Source organism: Mya arenaria, chromosome 11 (assembly GCF_026914265.1).
Source record: "Mya arenaria isolate MELC-2E11 chromosome 11, ASM2691426v1".
NCBI classification, from domain to species: domain Eukaryota; kingdom Metazoa; phylum Mollusca; class Bivalvia; order Myida; family Myidae; genus Mya; species Mya arenaria.
Window position 1 is genome coordinate 21417758 of NC_069132.1, and position 17796 is coordinate 21435553.

Below are 17796 nucleotides of genomic sequence, written 5' to 3' on the forward strand. Positions count from 1 at the left end.
TATTCCCCAGACCTGGGGAGGCCGTGGTTACAATTGTCTGGTGCATATCCTCATGAACGTTGTATTGGTACTCTAACAATTGAGCTTACTGTGTGGATAGTCACCGCCCCACCTCAACCCCACAGAACTGTTTACACAAAAAAAATCTGCAGCCCAAACCCAATAATGCTGAAGGAAAGGCATGCATAGATTTCAGCTGGTAAAGCTGACTGGGTGCCAAGCTCACACCCATCCTACCACAATCCACAAAAGTCTGCACAATGCAATCAATGATTTTACAGAATAGTAATGTTGTTTTAATGGCAAGGCATGGCGTGAAAAATAACACGGCAAAGTATGACTTAAAACTTACATTTCATAGGGTATTCCTATAACTGTTGAAATTTAGTCCATGCATGCATTTAATCCGATGTAATGATTCATGCATGTCATGAACCGTATGATCATTTCAATGACTGCCAAGTACATTTTCTGTGTGCTCACGATTTTTCTAGAGGAAATAGAGTGCTTCAGCTATAAGAAAACATCTAAATATTCATAAAACGAACATTTTTTGAGGTTACAATAAATATTTTCTCTTAAACAAGCACATTTAATTTAACACAATCCATTTCCTTGTTGTTACAATGGGCCTTCTTTACGCGGATTGAAAACGGTGTTAATCGCCGGCAGCCGCATCGCACTTTCGTATATCCTTACTACTATTTACGAGGTCTATCTCGAAGCTTGCCGGAGATGGCCGAGTTGTTACGATTGCAGTTAAGTACAACATATCTATCCGATGATCGCTTATGATTTTGGAGCTATTTTCAACCCCTTGAACTGTCATTTCTGTTTACTACCAACCAATTTTATATATTTCATGCTTTTCTTAGTACTGCAAATGAAACGAATTCAAGCATATTCAAAGCAACAACTTATCAAGGGTTTCTGTGTCTACAAATACATAGAAAGCGTTATCGATGCCCTCTTTTTCGATTTCGTGTTCGAAGTTACAGAAACAAAGCTTTACGTCATCCGGTTGGATTATCGATACATTGCACCAGCAATTAACGTGATTTGGCAAGGTAGTGACGGCCTAGCATGCAGTGTCATTGTCTTCAACTTAATGTTACGGCCATATATTTTACTGTGAAAAAAGTAGACAGGCGGATCTTTCTATTCAAAGACTCATGTACGAGGCTGTCAACAATCTCTTGGTAATGTCCAATTAATTCTTCATTGGCCCTTTTCCATGTAGTCCTCAATCACGACTACTTAATTTAGTAACTGGTGTGGAAGCAGCATTTAAAGCAGCAAAAACGTTAGTTTCAGGTTACACTATGGTTAATTTGCATAAAATACCACTTTTTGTAGTATTTCATATACCTACACTCAGGCTACAGGCCTTTTTCTGTACCATTTGCACTAGGAAATTAATTCTGATTAAGGTCATAGACAACAAAGCAATTTGTAAACATACAACTTAACTATAAAGGAGGAACACATGTGTGCAATAACAACGGTGGGTCGTTATGATTCCCCTGTAAATGGCATTCAAATGGCCCCTTGGTAATAAGAGACTGATAGTGATGGTCACAGCAAATTATTAGTTAATATATTATAAGTCATGGTGCACTAAATTTCATTGAGTTTTCAACCATTGGATGCCTAAAGTTAATTGCAATAACCTAACATTGAAAAAAGGTGAAGATTCACTTAAAAGGTGCGATAAAATGTTATGGATGCGTTTTCGCAAATCCTCTCGTTTGACATGGTCCTATTTTTCCAATTCGGGAGTATTCACGCTTATTTTCCCCCATCAAAAAGCACATGCAGTTAAAAGATTTGCTAAAGAAACACTGTCACATCATTTCAGACACAAAGTAGTTTTGATAAAAGAATATGAGTATTGCTTTTTACAATTAAACTTTGGTGTTGATGGTTTTCGTTTGATCTAGATTTACAGTTAACAGATAATAGATAATATTTCAGTTATAAATTTATAGATATACTCGGGTTTTCCACTTGGATAATTAAAACAAGTTAGGTCACAGCTAAGATGACCAATACGTCATGAGTACGGTTATTCAGCGCAAAATTGAATGTCACCGTCGTGATTCGATGATATGAATGGCCAATTGAAAGGCGAATTGGTCTTACATGTATTTCAAAATGTGTTTCAGATTTAAACTGTGTATCAAACGACAGAACAACACGTACTTCAGAATTCGGAATTCCTCGGCCATTTTCGGTTTCCGATTGAAAATGGCCGGTATGCTTAGAAAACTTAAGTCGAAGTGGATGTGTAAAGTCAGTTAAATCTTTTGCAAGGGTAAAACATGTATCTTGTTCAACATGTTTTCCATTTTAATGAGTTGCGCAAGTTTTACGAACGAGTATTGTATCAAAGCTTTGTCAACATTCAGTTTTCATTGAAGCATTTCGACACTATGTAAATGTGGTTGTGACCTGATTTTCCATTCCATTCAATCAACAATGTAGCTTGGCATGGTGGTGATATTGTTTTACCAATTGGTCAAATACATTTTGTTTTAACCCATTTAATTCTAACACGCACAACAAGGCAGATCGTTCATTCAAATAGTGAATAGAATGGTCCACGTTACTTTAAACATTTTAGTTTCTTGAAATATATGACCTTTTAATGGTGTCAATTTGTTCAACAGCTGTCACGACTGCATGGACCAGGACGTCATTGGCAAATATAGTTGTTTTCTTATCTCTTGTGTTTAACAAATACTATATTTTAATTATCAAAAACGCTTCAAGCAAAGCCGTTTACGACACACATTGGTCATGAATGTACATAAATAAATACAAGTGCATAATCGAGAAAGTTGGAAAAAGCTGTCCAAACTAACCGCGTTTAGACAAGTTTAGGCGTGCTTTGTACACACTAGGCATGGATTTGAAGCTTGTAATACTTCATTCGTGTATTTGTTTAATTCTTGCATCAGACTTTATGTTTGGTAAGTGTTTTTAAATCCTTACTAGGTATCGTAATATGAAACTAAAAGCTGTTCATGTTAAATATATGGTGAATGAACACCCACACACCTTTCTTACGGAATACTGCTTTAGTTCCAATTCGAATACTGAATAACATGTGAGTCTGCCCATTTGTTAAAATATGCGTACCACATTGGCTGGCAAGTGATTCACAAGACGATCATTAATTACCGAACAGAAAATTAAACAAATTGTTGAACAATTGTATAACTTTGATAAATCGATTAATGAAAAATGCATTCAGAAAAAGTTTGAACTCCTAAATTTAACGAAAACCAGTTAATAGTATATATCCATGTGTTCATTTTGTCTAAATGGACACTTAATTAAACCTGTTGATTGGTCAGCACATGGTAATTTGATATTTTGTCCGTGTGCGTATATATACAGATCGACTCGAGGTAACAACGAATGAGTTTCCTGGCGACGGGAAGTTCCCCAGCATCGTCGAAGTGACCTTCCGCTTTCATGGTTACGAACAAAATCTCCTACTGGTGAAGGATCAAGAGTCGACGGATTTACTGAGTGAGACAGTGTTTGAGGCGTGGAATGTTCTTCCCTCGGGAGTTTTCAAGGATGAAAATAGACATGTACGTATGTTCATGGTATTTCAATACAATTGCTTTTTTTGCTGTATTAAATTCATAAACAACTGACTGAAGATCATACATCACGAACCGTTGATGCCTAAAAGTCAATAGCTCAAATATTCTAATTCTGAGACATTCGTTAGCGCATTCGGCAATATTATAAGTTAAGAAATACATGTATAAGTATCTTTCATGTTGTTGTTTTCGACCTGTATAAAAACACACACAATAAACAGGAAACCCACTAACTTTCATTCATGAAATAACTGGACAAAAAATTCAAATATTTAACATGATTGTTTTGTTTATTCATTCTAAACAAAAACAACTCATAAAATAACGTTACAAACTTTATTTCCAGCACTGATCACATTACCGGAAATACTGGTCACAAGAAACATTTGTTCACTTTGAAGCCATTATTTCAGAATTTTGCGTACTATATGTCGCCGGACTCTGTAGACACAAGTATCGTCATGTTCAAGGATGATGGCATGGCTGAGCCGATATATGTACGTATGTTAGAGAGTAACCTGTCTATCTAGGCTATAAAAGAGCCAGATATAAAGACATGTTATTACACGTTGTCAACAAAGCTAAACTGTGTAAATTTATTATCTGAATATTTAAAGAAAAATCCCTGAATAACTTGTTAATTTTATTAACTATATAAACATCTTAAGAAGGTAGTAATTGTTTTTCCGTTCATCCCTGATAACAATAATACTGTTATTCTCTTCTGTAAAACACTTGTTGATACTACTTGAGGTATTTGCTATGAACATGTTTATATTGAGTTGAATTAGAAAAGTTTATTATGTTCAATATATGTACCTGAAGATTAGATAGTATACGTGGTAAGTGTACTTTGTTGTTCGTTATGTATACATCAATTCGTTAGCATGGTTCGAGGGCATAAGAGTACATATATGTTACGAGTTAACAAACTTCATTTAATTGTTAAAGATGCACTCTTAATTGTCGAGGAAAAAAAGGTTATTATGACGGATACCGAGTTTAATTTGAAAGAAACGAGCATAAAACACGGTATTTTTACATTATGTGACTTATAATATTAGACTAAAGTAAATCGTTTAGCGTTCACCAATCAATTAATATTTTTGCACCTTCTGCTAGAAATACACGGTTACAATAGTGTTATCAGTAATTGATAGTTTCCATAAATGCATTATTTAGAAAGAAGTTAAAGTCGAAATTGATGTTTGTTATACATGTTTATGTATTTATTTTGAATAAGAATGCCACTTTAAATCTAGATGAGATACATTTCAATTAATAGTAGTAGTAGTAGTAGTAGTAGTAGTAGTAGTGGTAGTGGTAGTGGTAGTAGTAGTAGTGGTAGAAGTAGTGGCAGAAGTAGTGTAGGAAGAAGTGGTAGCAGCAGCAGCAGCACCAACAACAGTAGTAGTGGCTTAGTAGGAGAATAAAAATGTAATTTAAGGGATTTGAAGCAGTCTAGATCAATCTGCTCTATTGTCTAGAGAGTATCAAGTTTTCAGATGGAATGAAACTTCTGTTCGGGAATTGCAATACTATTTCAATATTATGCAATTAGTGCATGAAATACACATTTTCTAATTTGATACATAAAGTGTAGCAGCACAGTTAAGTTCAAGAAGACAAGCAACTTAAGGGACTGACTAGTTACACGCTAAAATATTTTTGGAACCCAATTGTAGTTGGTTTACAACTTATTTCAATGCGAATTACCAAGTTTCCCTTCTTTGAAATGTTCCTCTCGTCTCTCACACAGTACGGACGATGGGCGACTGAGTACGGAAACCTGGTAGTATACTCGAAAGACGGAACTTCCGGCAATCACCGCGTGCGTCGGGATGAGGCTGTGCGAATAACCAATTGTAAGTAGGCATCCCATTTGTCTACAAGCTCGGTGTCATGCGATTCGTAATCATGCAAAGTAATATTTACCTACCTTTTACGTAAGAATGCTGATTTTTGTAGAAATCGGACGTTACGACGGAAACCTTTATACCTTTAATATGCTCACTTGAATGTGATTTTGCTCGAATTTTGTCGTCGTCTTTAATTCTTTTTTTAAAACTACCACATGTCAACCCAAACCGGGAATTATTTTTCTCTCGACAAGGGAAAGAGTATCGATGTAAAAACGTTGGGTTTCATTTCAAATACTTTTAAAAATTCTGTGGATGTATACAGAAGTTCGAGATGCCTCGATTAGCCAACAGTCATGGCACCAATTTGCTCGGTGTAAGATTTTCTTATACAAGTTAATGGTTATGGCGAACACTTTAAAATAATATTCTCGTCAGAAACTAAATATTTGCCTGATCTCAGAATAATTGTGCAATACCATATACTGTACCGCTGCACCAAACGCGCCCACCCAAGAAGAAACTTGTTGCTGCCAGTGTTTTTCACAATGATTTGATGGGAATGAACTCCTGCTTTGGTGTCATTTGACCTGTACAAACATTAGTGACATTTAACCTAAAATAGTTTATTCTTCAGATTTATCAAAGGGGTCACTCCTACCAACTATCTAGCATAAAATAACTGAATTACTGCAGTTTAACAATGTCAGAAACTCTCGAAATTCCTCTATACAGGTCAAATGACACCAAAGCAGGAGTTCATTCCCATCAAATCACTTTGGTGTTTGTAAACGTTTTATGTATCATTTCGTATTCGGGAGTGATCCGGTACCATATGTAAAACACTGCACTATTTGTCATAAACTCTGCACGATATGTGATCTATTTCAGAAATCAGTTCTGCCCCATATGAACAATATCCTGCACCATAATTTTGTGATTTTTTTTTTTGCTAAGTACCATCGGTAAAACGATGTTTCCGGGGAGAATAGGGGGACTTGTACTGGAATCGGCTTGTTGGTCAGTCCGTCTGTAGACACAATCTCATAAGCATTCTCAAAAATCCGTGGACCGATTAGGATGAAACTCCACAATAGTTTTTGGTATTAAGACAAGATGTCCAAGCGTTCGGAGGCACCGTTTGCTCGAGCTTTTCGTTCTCTGTGAATGACCATTTGTTATTGTCTTACACTCAGATTCAGATACTATATATATAGCATTCACAAATTGTTTTAGCAAGGGTGACTTTTTTGACACGGTATCTTTAGCCGTGTCTAAACAACTTAGAATAGTGCTTTTAAATAAGCTCGAAAACAGTCTGTTTCTGATCTCATCATTTGCCATTGACAGTCTGTTTCTGATCTCATCATTTGCCATTGACAGGCTGTTTCTGATCTCATCATTTGCCATTGACAGTCTGTTTCTGGTCTTAACATTTGCCATTGACAGTCTGTTTCTGGTCTCATCATTTGCCATTGACAGTCTGTTTCTGATCTCATCATTTGCCATTGACAGTCTGTTTCTGATCTCACCATTTGCCATTGACAGTCTGTTTCTGGTCTCATCATTTTCCATTGACAGTCTGTTTCTGATCTCACCATTTGCCATTGACAATCTGTTTCTGGTTTTATCATTTGCCATTGACAGTCTGTTTCTGATCTCATCATTTGCCATTGACAGTCTGTTTCTGGTCTCATCATTTGCCATTGACAGTCTGTTTCTGATCTCATCGTTTGCCATTGACAGTCTGTTTCTGATCTCATCGTTTGCCATTGACAGTCTGTTTCTGATCTCATCATTTGCCATTGACAGTCTGTTTCTGGTCTCATCATTTGCCATTGACAGTCTGTTTCTGGTCTCATCATTTGCCATTGGCAGTCTGTTTCTGGTCTCATCATTTGCCATTGACAGCCTGTTTCTGACCTCATCATTTGCCATTGACAATCTGTTTCTGATCTCATCATTTGCCATTGACAGTCTGTTTCTGATCTCATCATTTGCCATTGACAGTCTGTTTCTGATTTCATCATTTGCCATTGACAGTCTGTTTCTGGTCTCATCATTTGCCATTGACAGTCTGTTTCTGGTCTCATCATTTGCCATTGACAGTCTGTTTCTGGTCTCATCATTTGCCATTGACAGTCTGTTTCTGGTCTCATCATTTGCCATTGACAGTCTGTTTCTGATCTCATCATTTGCCATTGACAGTCTGTTTCTGCTCTCATCATTTGCCATTGACAGTCTGTTTCTGGTCTCATCATTTGCCATTGACAGTCTGTTTCTGGTCTCATCATTTGCCATTGACAGTCTGTTTCTGGTCTCATCATTTGCCATTGACAGTCTGTTTCTGATCTCATCATTTGCCATTGACAGTCTGTTTCTGGTCTCATCATTTGCCATTGACACTCGAGACTTAATGAAGTTATATTAATTACATTATTTTCGTTTTCGTCAGTACGGGAGATACACAAGGCTTACACGTCGATCCCAGGAGAGGGTGGACAAATCATGGACATAAATAAACATGACTCGGAATGTGTGATTCAAACTGGCTTCGTCGAGTTTGATCTGCCAGGTAACGTTGAACATTTGCGTGGTCTTTACCAAAATCCCCTTTAATTAAATTGAATTTGACGAGTTATATTCATCTGACCTGACTGACCATACCATTTGCAATAGTCATTTTACCATCATAATTGTTGTCTGACCAACCATCGCATTTATAGTATTGTCGTGTGACCATCACATCTATAATGTTTATTTGACCGTTTATAATTGTCATATGATAACAACATATATAATGGCAAAGCGACCATCACAAATATAATTGTCGTTTGATCAACACAATTCAAATGTTTATCTGATCGCTACCGTTTCATTTCCAAGTTTCCCAGTTTATTCATTATAATTCGAAACACTAAAACACGAGATGTGCATTGCGCACATATTTCATATACATATTGGGGCATTGGACACATGTACCATATACATATTGGGGCATTGGGCACATAAACCATATACATAAAGAGCCATTGCGCACATGTACCATATACATATTGGGGCATTGGACACATGTACCATAAACATATTGGGGCATTGGACACATGTGCCATATACATATTGGGGCATTGGACACATGTACCATATACATATGGGACATTGGACACATGTACCATATACATATGGGACATTGGACACATGTACCTTATACATATTGGGGCATTGGACACATGCACCATATACATATTGGGGCATTGGACACATGCACCATATACATATTGGGGCATTGGACACATGCACCATATACATAAAGAGCAATTGCGCACATGTACCATATACATAAAGAGCCATTGCACACATGTACCATATACATATTGGGGCATTAGACACATGCACCATATACATATTGGGGCATTGGACACATGTGCCATATACATATTGGGGCTTTGGACACATGTACCATATACATCTTGGGACATTGGACACATGTACCATTAACATATTGGGGCATTGGACACATGTGCCATATACATATTGGGGCATTGGACGCATGCACCATATACATATTGGGGCATTGGACACATGTGACATATATATATTGGGGCATTGGACACATGCACCATATACATATTGGGGCATTGGACACATGTGCCATATACATATTGGGGCATTGGACACATGTACCATATACATATTTGGGCATTGGACACATATACCATATACATAAAGAACCATTGCGCACATGTACCATATACATATTGGGACATTGTACACATATACCATATACATATTTGGGCATTGGACACATATACCATATACATATTGGGACATTGGACACATATACCATATACATAAAGAACCATTGCGTACATGCACCATATACATTTTGGGGCATTGGACACATGTACCATATACATATTTGGGCATTGGACACATAAACCATATACATAAAGAACCATTGCGTACATGCACCATATACATTTTGGGGCATTGGACACATATACCATATACATAAAGAACCATTGCGCACATGTACCATATACATATTGGGACATTGGACACATGTACCATATACATATTGGGCCATTGGACACATATACCATAAACATAAAGAACCATTGCGTACATGTATCATACATGTATACATATATTGGGGCATTCGGTACACGTACCATATACATATTGGAGCATTGGGCACATGCACCATATACATATTGGGGCATTGGACACATGCACCATATACATATTGGGGCATTGGACACATGTGCCATATACATATTGGGGCATTGGACACATGTACCATATACATCTTGGGACATTGGACACATGTACCATAAACATATTGGGGCATTGGACACATGTGCCATATACATATTGGGGCATTGGACACATGCACCATATACATATTGGGGCATTGGACACATGTGCCATATATATATATTTGGGCATTGGACACATGCACCATATACATATTGGGGCATTGGACACATGTGCCATATACATATTGGGGCATTGGACACATGTACCATATACATATTGGGGCATTGTACACATATACCATATACATAAAGAACCATTGCGCACATGTACCATATACATATTGGGACATTGGACACATGTACCATATAAATATTGGGGCATTGGACACATATACCATATACATAAAGAACCATTGCGTACATGTATCATACATGTATATATATATATATTGGGGCATTCGGTACATGTACCATATACATATATAGACATTGCACACATGTACCATATACATATCGGGGCATTGGGCACATATACCATATACATAAAGAACCATTGCGTACATGTATCATACATGTATATATATATATTGGGGCATTAGGCACATATACCATATACATATATAGACATTGCACACATGTACCATATACATATCGGGGCATTGGGCACATTTACCATATTCATATTGGGGCATTGGGCACGTGTACCATATACATATTGGGGCATTGGACACATGCACCATAGACATATTGGGGCATTGGACACATGTACCATATACATATTGGGGCATTGGACACATATACCATATACATAAAGAACCATTGCGCACATGTACCATATACATATTGGGGCATTGGACACATATACCATATACATAAAGAACCATTGCGCACATGTACCAGATACATATTGGGGCATTGTACACATATACCATATACATAAAGAACCATTGCGTACATGCACCATATACATATTGGGGCATTGTACACATATACCATATACATAAAGAACCATTGCGCACATGTACCATATACATATTGGGGCATTGGACCACATATACCATATACATAAAGAACCATTGAGTACATGTATCATATACATATTGGGACATTGGACACATGTACCATATACATAAAGAACCATTGCGTACATGCACCATATACATATTGGGGCATTGTACACATATACCATATACATAAAGAACCATTGCGCACATGTACCATATACATATTGGGGCATTGGACAAATATACCATATACATCAAGAACCATTGCGTACATGTATCATACATGTATATATATATATATATCGGGGCATTCGGTACATGTACCATATACATAATTGGTGCATTAGGCACATATACCATATACATATATAGACATTGCACACATGTACCATATACATATCGGGGCATTGGGCACATGTACCATATTCATATTGGGGCATTGGGCACATGTACCATATACATATTGGGGCATTGGACACATGTACCATTTACATATTGGGGCATTGGGTACATGTACCATATACATATTGGGGCATTGGGCACATGTACCATATACATATTGGGGTATTGGGTTCATGTACTATATACATATTGGAGCATTGGGCACATGCATCATATACATATTGGGGCATTGGGCACATGCACCATATACATATTGGGGCATTGGGCACATGCACCATATACATATTGGGGCATTGGACACATATACCATATACATATTGGGGCATTGAAAACATACATCATATACATTTTGGGGCATTGAGAACAAATACCATATACATATAGAGGCATTGCGAACATATACCATATGCATATCGGGGCATTGAGAACATATACCATATACATATTGGGGCATTGAGAACATACACCATATACATATTGGGGCATTGAGAACATACACCATATACATATTGGGGCATTGAGAACATACACCATATACATATTGGGGCATTGAGAACATACACCATATACATATTGGGGCATTGAAAACATACACCATATACATATTGGGACATTGAGAACATAAACCATATACATATTTGGGCATTGAGATATTTGGGTTGTGAAGACATATACCATATACATATTGGGGCATTGAAAACATGTACCATATACATATTGGAGCATTGAGAACATATAACATATACATAATGGGGCATTGAGAACATACACCATATACATGATGGGGCATTGAGAACATAACCCATATACATATTGGGGTATTGAGAACATATATTATATACATATTGAGGCATTGGGAACATACACCATATACATATTGGGACATTGAGAACATATATGATATACATATAGAGGCATTGGGAACATACACCCTATACATATTGGGGCATTGAAAATATACACCATATACATATTGGGACATTGAGAACATATATTATAGACATATTGAGGCATTGGGAACATACACCATATACATATTGGGGCATTGAGAACATGTACCATATACATATTGGGACATTGGGAACATATACCATATACATGTTGTGGCATTGACAACACACACCTTATACATATTGGGGCATTGGGAACATACACCAAATACATATTGGGGTATTGGGAACATACACCATATACATATTGGGGTATTGAGAACATATACCATATACATATTGGGGCATTGAGAACATACACCATATTCATATTGGGGCATTGAGAACATACACCATATACATATTGGAACATTGAGAACATATACCATATACATATCGGGACATTGAGAACATACACCATATAAATATTGGGGTATTGAGAACATACACCATATACATATCGGGATATTGAGAACATACACCATATAAATATTGGGGCATTGAGAACATACACCATATACATATTGGGGCATTGAGAACATACACCATATACATATTGGGGCATTGAAAACATACATCATATACATATTGGGACTTTGAGAACATATATTATATACATATTGGGACATTGAGAACATACACCATATACATATTGGGGCATTGAGAACATACACCATATACATATTGGGGCATTGAGAACATACACCATATACATATTTGGGCATTGAGGTATTTGGGTTGTGAAAACATATACCATATACATATTTGGGCATTGAAAACATGTACCATATACATATTGGGGCATTGAGAACATATAACATATACATAATGGGGCATTGAGAACATACACCATATACATATTGGGGCATTGAGAACATACACCATATACATATTGGGGCATTGAGAACATAACCCATATACATATTGGGGTATTGAGAACATATATTATATACATATTGAGGAATTGGGAACATACACCATTTACATATTGGGACATTGAGAACATATATGATATACATATAGAGGCATTGGGAACATACACCCTATACATATTGGGGCATTGAAAATATACACCATACACATATTGGGACATTGAGAACATATATTATAGACATATTGAGGCATTGGGAACATACACCATATACATATTGGGGCATTGAGAACATGTACCATATTCATATTGGGACATTGGGAACATATACCATATACATGTTGTGGCATTGACAACATACACCTTATACATATTGGGGCATTGAGAACATACACCAAATACATATTGGGGTATTGAGAACATATACCATATACATATTGGGGTATTGAGAACATATACCATATACATATTGGGACTTTGAGAACATATATTATATACATATTGGGACATTGAGAACATACACCATATACATATTGGGGCATTGAGAACATACACCATATACATATTGGGGCATTGAGAACATACACCATATACATATTTGGGCATTGAGGTATTTGGGTTGTGAAAACATATACCATATACATATTTGGGCATTGAAAACATGTACCATATACATATTGGGGCATTGAGAACATATAACATATACATAATGGGGCATTGAGAACATACACCATATACATATTGGGGCATTGAGAACATACACCATATACATATTGGGGCATTGAGAACATAACCCATATACATATTGGGGTATTGAGAACATATATTATATACATATTGAGGAATTGGGAACATACACCATTTACATATTGGGACATTGAGAACATATATGATATACATATAGAGGCATTGGGAACATACACCCTATACATATTGGGGCATTGAAAATATACACCATACACATATTGGGACATTGAGAACATATATTATAGACATATTGAGGCATTGGGAACATACACCATATACATATTGGGGCATTGAGAACATGTACCATATTCATATTGGGACATTGGGAACATATACCATATACATGTTGTGGCATTGACAACATACACCTTATACATATTGGGGCATTGAGAACATACACCAAATACATATTGGGGTATTGAGAACATATACCATATACATATTGGGGTATTGAGAACATATACCATATACATATTGGGGCATTGAGAACATACACCATATTCATATTGGGGCATTGAGAACATACACCATATACATATTGGAACATTGAGAACATATACCATATACATATCGGGACATTGAGAACATACACCATATAAATATTGGGGTATTGAGAACATACACCATATACATATCGGGATATTGAGAACATACACCATATAAATATTGGGGCATTGAGAACATACACCATATACATATTGGGGCATTGAGAACATACACCATATACATATTGGGGCATTGAAAACATACACCATATACATATTGGGACATTGAGAACATATATTATATACATATTTGGACATTGAGAACATACACCATATACATATTGGGGCATTGAGAACATACACCATATACATATTGGGGCATTGAGAACATACACCATATACATATCGGGACATTGAGAACATACACCATATAAATATCGGGACATTGAGAACATACACCATATACATATTGGGACATTGAGAACATATACCATATACATATCGGGACATTGAGAACATACACCATATAAATATTGGGGCATTGAGAACATACACCATATACATATCGGGACATTGAGAACATACACCATATACATATTGGGGCATTGAGAACATACACCATATACATATTGGGGCACTGAGAACATACACCATATACATATTGGGGTATTGAGAACATACACCATATACATATCGGGACATTGAGAACATACACCATATACATATCGGGACATTGAGAACATACACCATATACATATTGGGGCATTGAGAACATACACCATATACATATCGGGACATTGAGAACATACACCATATACATATCGGGACATTGAGAACATACACCATATACATATTGGGGCACTGAGAACATACACCATATACATATTGGGGCATTGAGAACATACACCATATACATATCGGGACATTGAGAACATACACCATATACATATTGGGGCATTGAGAACATACACCATATACATATTGAGGCACTGAGAACATACACCATATACATATTGGGGTATTGAGAACATACACCATATACATATTGGGGCATTGAGAACATACACCATATACATATTGGGGTATTGAGAACATTGAGAACATATACAATATACATATCGGGGCATTGAGAACATATTTTATATACATATAGAGGCATTGGGAACATACACCATATACATATCGGGGCATTGAGAGCAGTATGAATCCTGCGCATTAAAATAAATAAGTTTACAATGTATATATGCAAAGTTTCGAAACATTGGTAGTATAGCAAAAAGATAAGTTCATACGACCTTTTTCCAAAACATAATACATGTATATACAGTGAAACAAATAAGTTCTAATACATTATCAACAAAATACTTCAGGAAATGATATAATTTCTTATTGTTATCAGCAATACTGTTAAATTTCATTAAATTAAATTAAAAATAGCATTTAAATTACAGCAAAGTTTACATATATTTATGTAAAAAGGCTCTCGACGTAGTTGAAGTATTTGACTATCACATTTTTTAAATTTATCCTGGTGATAGATAAAAATGGAAATGAGAATGATTTTATGCATTTCTGAACAAACATTTAAAGCGACTATTTATTTGGAGGTTGTGGTTGCTGCGGCGGATGCGGGTGTGACGAGGCGTGTGACTCGTGCAGTAACGGACTGGGGCGGCCCTCATACACAGAGGCAGGCAACTGTACCGCCGATTCCGAGTGCTGCAAAGACAAGGTCCGCGTCAGCACGCTGTAAGTATACCCATGCATATCAACAAGGACCACATGTGCACGGGCATATCATCAAGGACCACATGTACACGGGCATATCATCAAGGACCACATGTACACGGGCATATCATCAAGGACCGCATGTACACGGGCATATCATCAAGGACCGCATGTACACGGGCATATCACCAAGGATCACATGTACACGGGCATATCATCAAGGCTTTATGTCATAACTTAAACATATTGTGTAAAATGTTTATGAAGACTGATGGTTCGATTGTTATCAACACACAGATCACTTTTAAAGAAAGCAACGCCATATAACGAGTTTTAAAGGTATTCGGTCCGCTCGCATTTTAAGAGTAAAAAAATAATGTGTACAATCCCTAAAGCGAGATTCAAATCCATTCGGTCTACTACATAAGACATAAGTGCATTTTAAGAGGCGAAAAATAATGTGTACAAGCTCTAACGCGAGATTTAAATCTATTCGGTCTAATACATAAGATTTAAGTGCATTTTAAGAGGCGAAAAAAAATCTTTGAAAGGTTTGAGCAAAACAGTATCATAGCCTTTCGCCAAAATAGAGTGAAAATGGGCTCTTAATCCAGTGGCACGTTCATTTTCATTTAAACTAAATTGTATTCAACAAGGCCATATGCACCTCAAGACGTTAACTGCATTGTGTTCTCGTTCATTTTATTTATATAATCTTTAAATGCAAACACAATCCCCTCAAATGATACTTATAGCGAATGACCAAGTATAAACAATGTACCTTATAAAATAACTACCTCAACCATAGACCCCAATTGCTCGAAATATGTTAAAAATAATGTGTTTAAGTAGCATGATTCATTTAGCCAAAGTAATAGCTTTAACTTTGTTTTATAAACAAAAAAATGTTTACCACGAGTGTCCTTTAAAAAAAAGTCTCAGGTCTTCTGAGAAAAAAATTACACATATTTACCACAACAAAATATTAAATTAATTTGATCATAGGCCCCAAATTCTCGAAATATGGTAATAAAAATATGTTTTAGTAGCATGATTCATTTCGCCAATTCAATAGCTGAAAGTTGTTTTTATAAACCAATAAAAGTTAAGCATGAGTATCTTTCAAACAAGTCTCAGGTCTACTTAGAAGGAGAAAATCACACATTTTTACCACAACAAAAATATTAAATGAGCTTAGTTTGATCTTACAATGGCCATATGTTTTTCCGTTGTGACGGTCTTCTGGCGACGTATGATTCTTGTCCTAGTATTAGACAACTAGCCATATCAAAGGTCAACAGCTAATTTCCTTGTTTACCGTGTGTTCAGGTTCGTGCCGGACGGTTGTGACGCGAAGTATAAGCCCAGTCCTAGTATCGTGATGGTTGAAGCTCGTGGATGGGAGCGAAGTGACCTACACGTCGACGCCGAGGTCTTCCAGCGTCCAGATGACAAAAGCTGGAACGTCAAACTTGTCTCACGCGATTAGCCATTGACACTTCTTTTTTCACAAATAACAATCTTCCTACCGCAGAACTAATGGAAGAATATACATACAATTTCATGTTGTATTTGATTTTTCCTTGCATATTTCTTTGAGAAATCAAGGGCAATATGGTTTTGTGTACCGCAAAGTTGTATTGCGTGTTTAAAACGAATATAAGAATAAACGTGTATCATATGGGACAGTGTTTTCTTTGTTTTCGTTGTTTTTGTTAAAATTCTTATCAGAACATTTCTGCGAAATTACTAGTATGCAGATAACAAATTTATTCACGGACGTACACGCCTGATATTGAATGCTGTCATAGACAACATGGTACAAGATATCCCGTAGTATCCCGTAGTACGGAGCAGAAAGTTTGATACATAAATTCAGCAAATTTATAATTTAT

At 36.4% G+C, this 17796-nt stretch overlaps 1 protein-coding gene across 1 annotated transcript; it reads left to right on the forward strand.

Moving 5' to 3' along the window:
• The first annotated feature begins 2932 nt into the window (after nucleotides 1-2932).
• Nucleotides 2933-17584, forward strand: LOC128207488 (uncharacterized). The gene is made up of 7 exons (XM_052910437.1): nucleotides 2933-2972; nucleotides 3403-3602; nucleotides 4031-4114; nucleotides 5377-5482; nucleotides 7932-8051; nucleotides 15781-15922; nucleotides 17231-17584. Exons 1-7 carry the CDS (start codon nucleotides 2966-2968, stop codon nucleotides 17388-17390), a joined length of 819 nt encoding a protein of 272 aa, XP_052766397.1. The 5' UTR covers nucleotides 2933-2965; the 3' UTR covers nucleotides 17391-17584.
• Nucleotides 17585-17796: the final 212 nt, after the last annotated feature.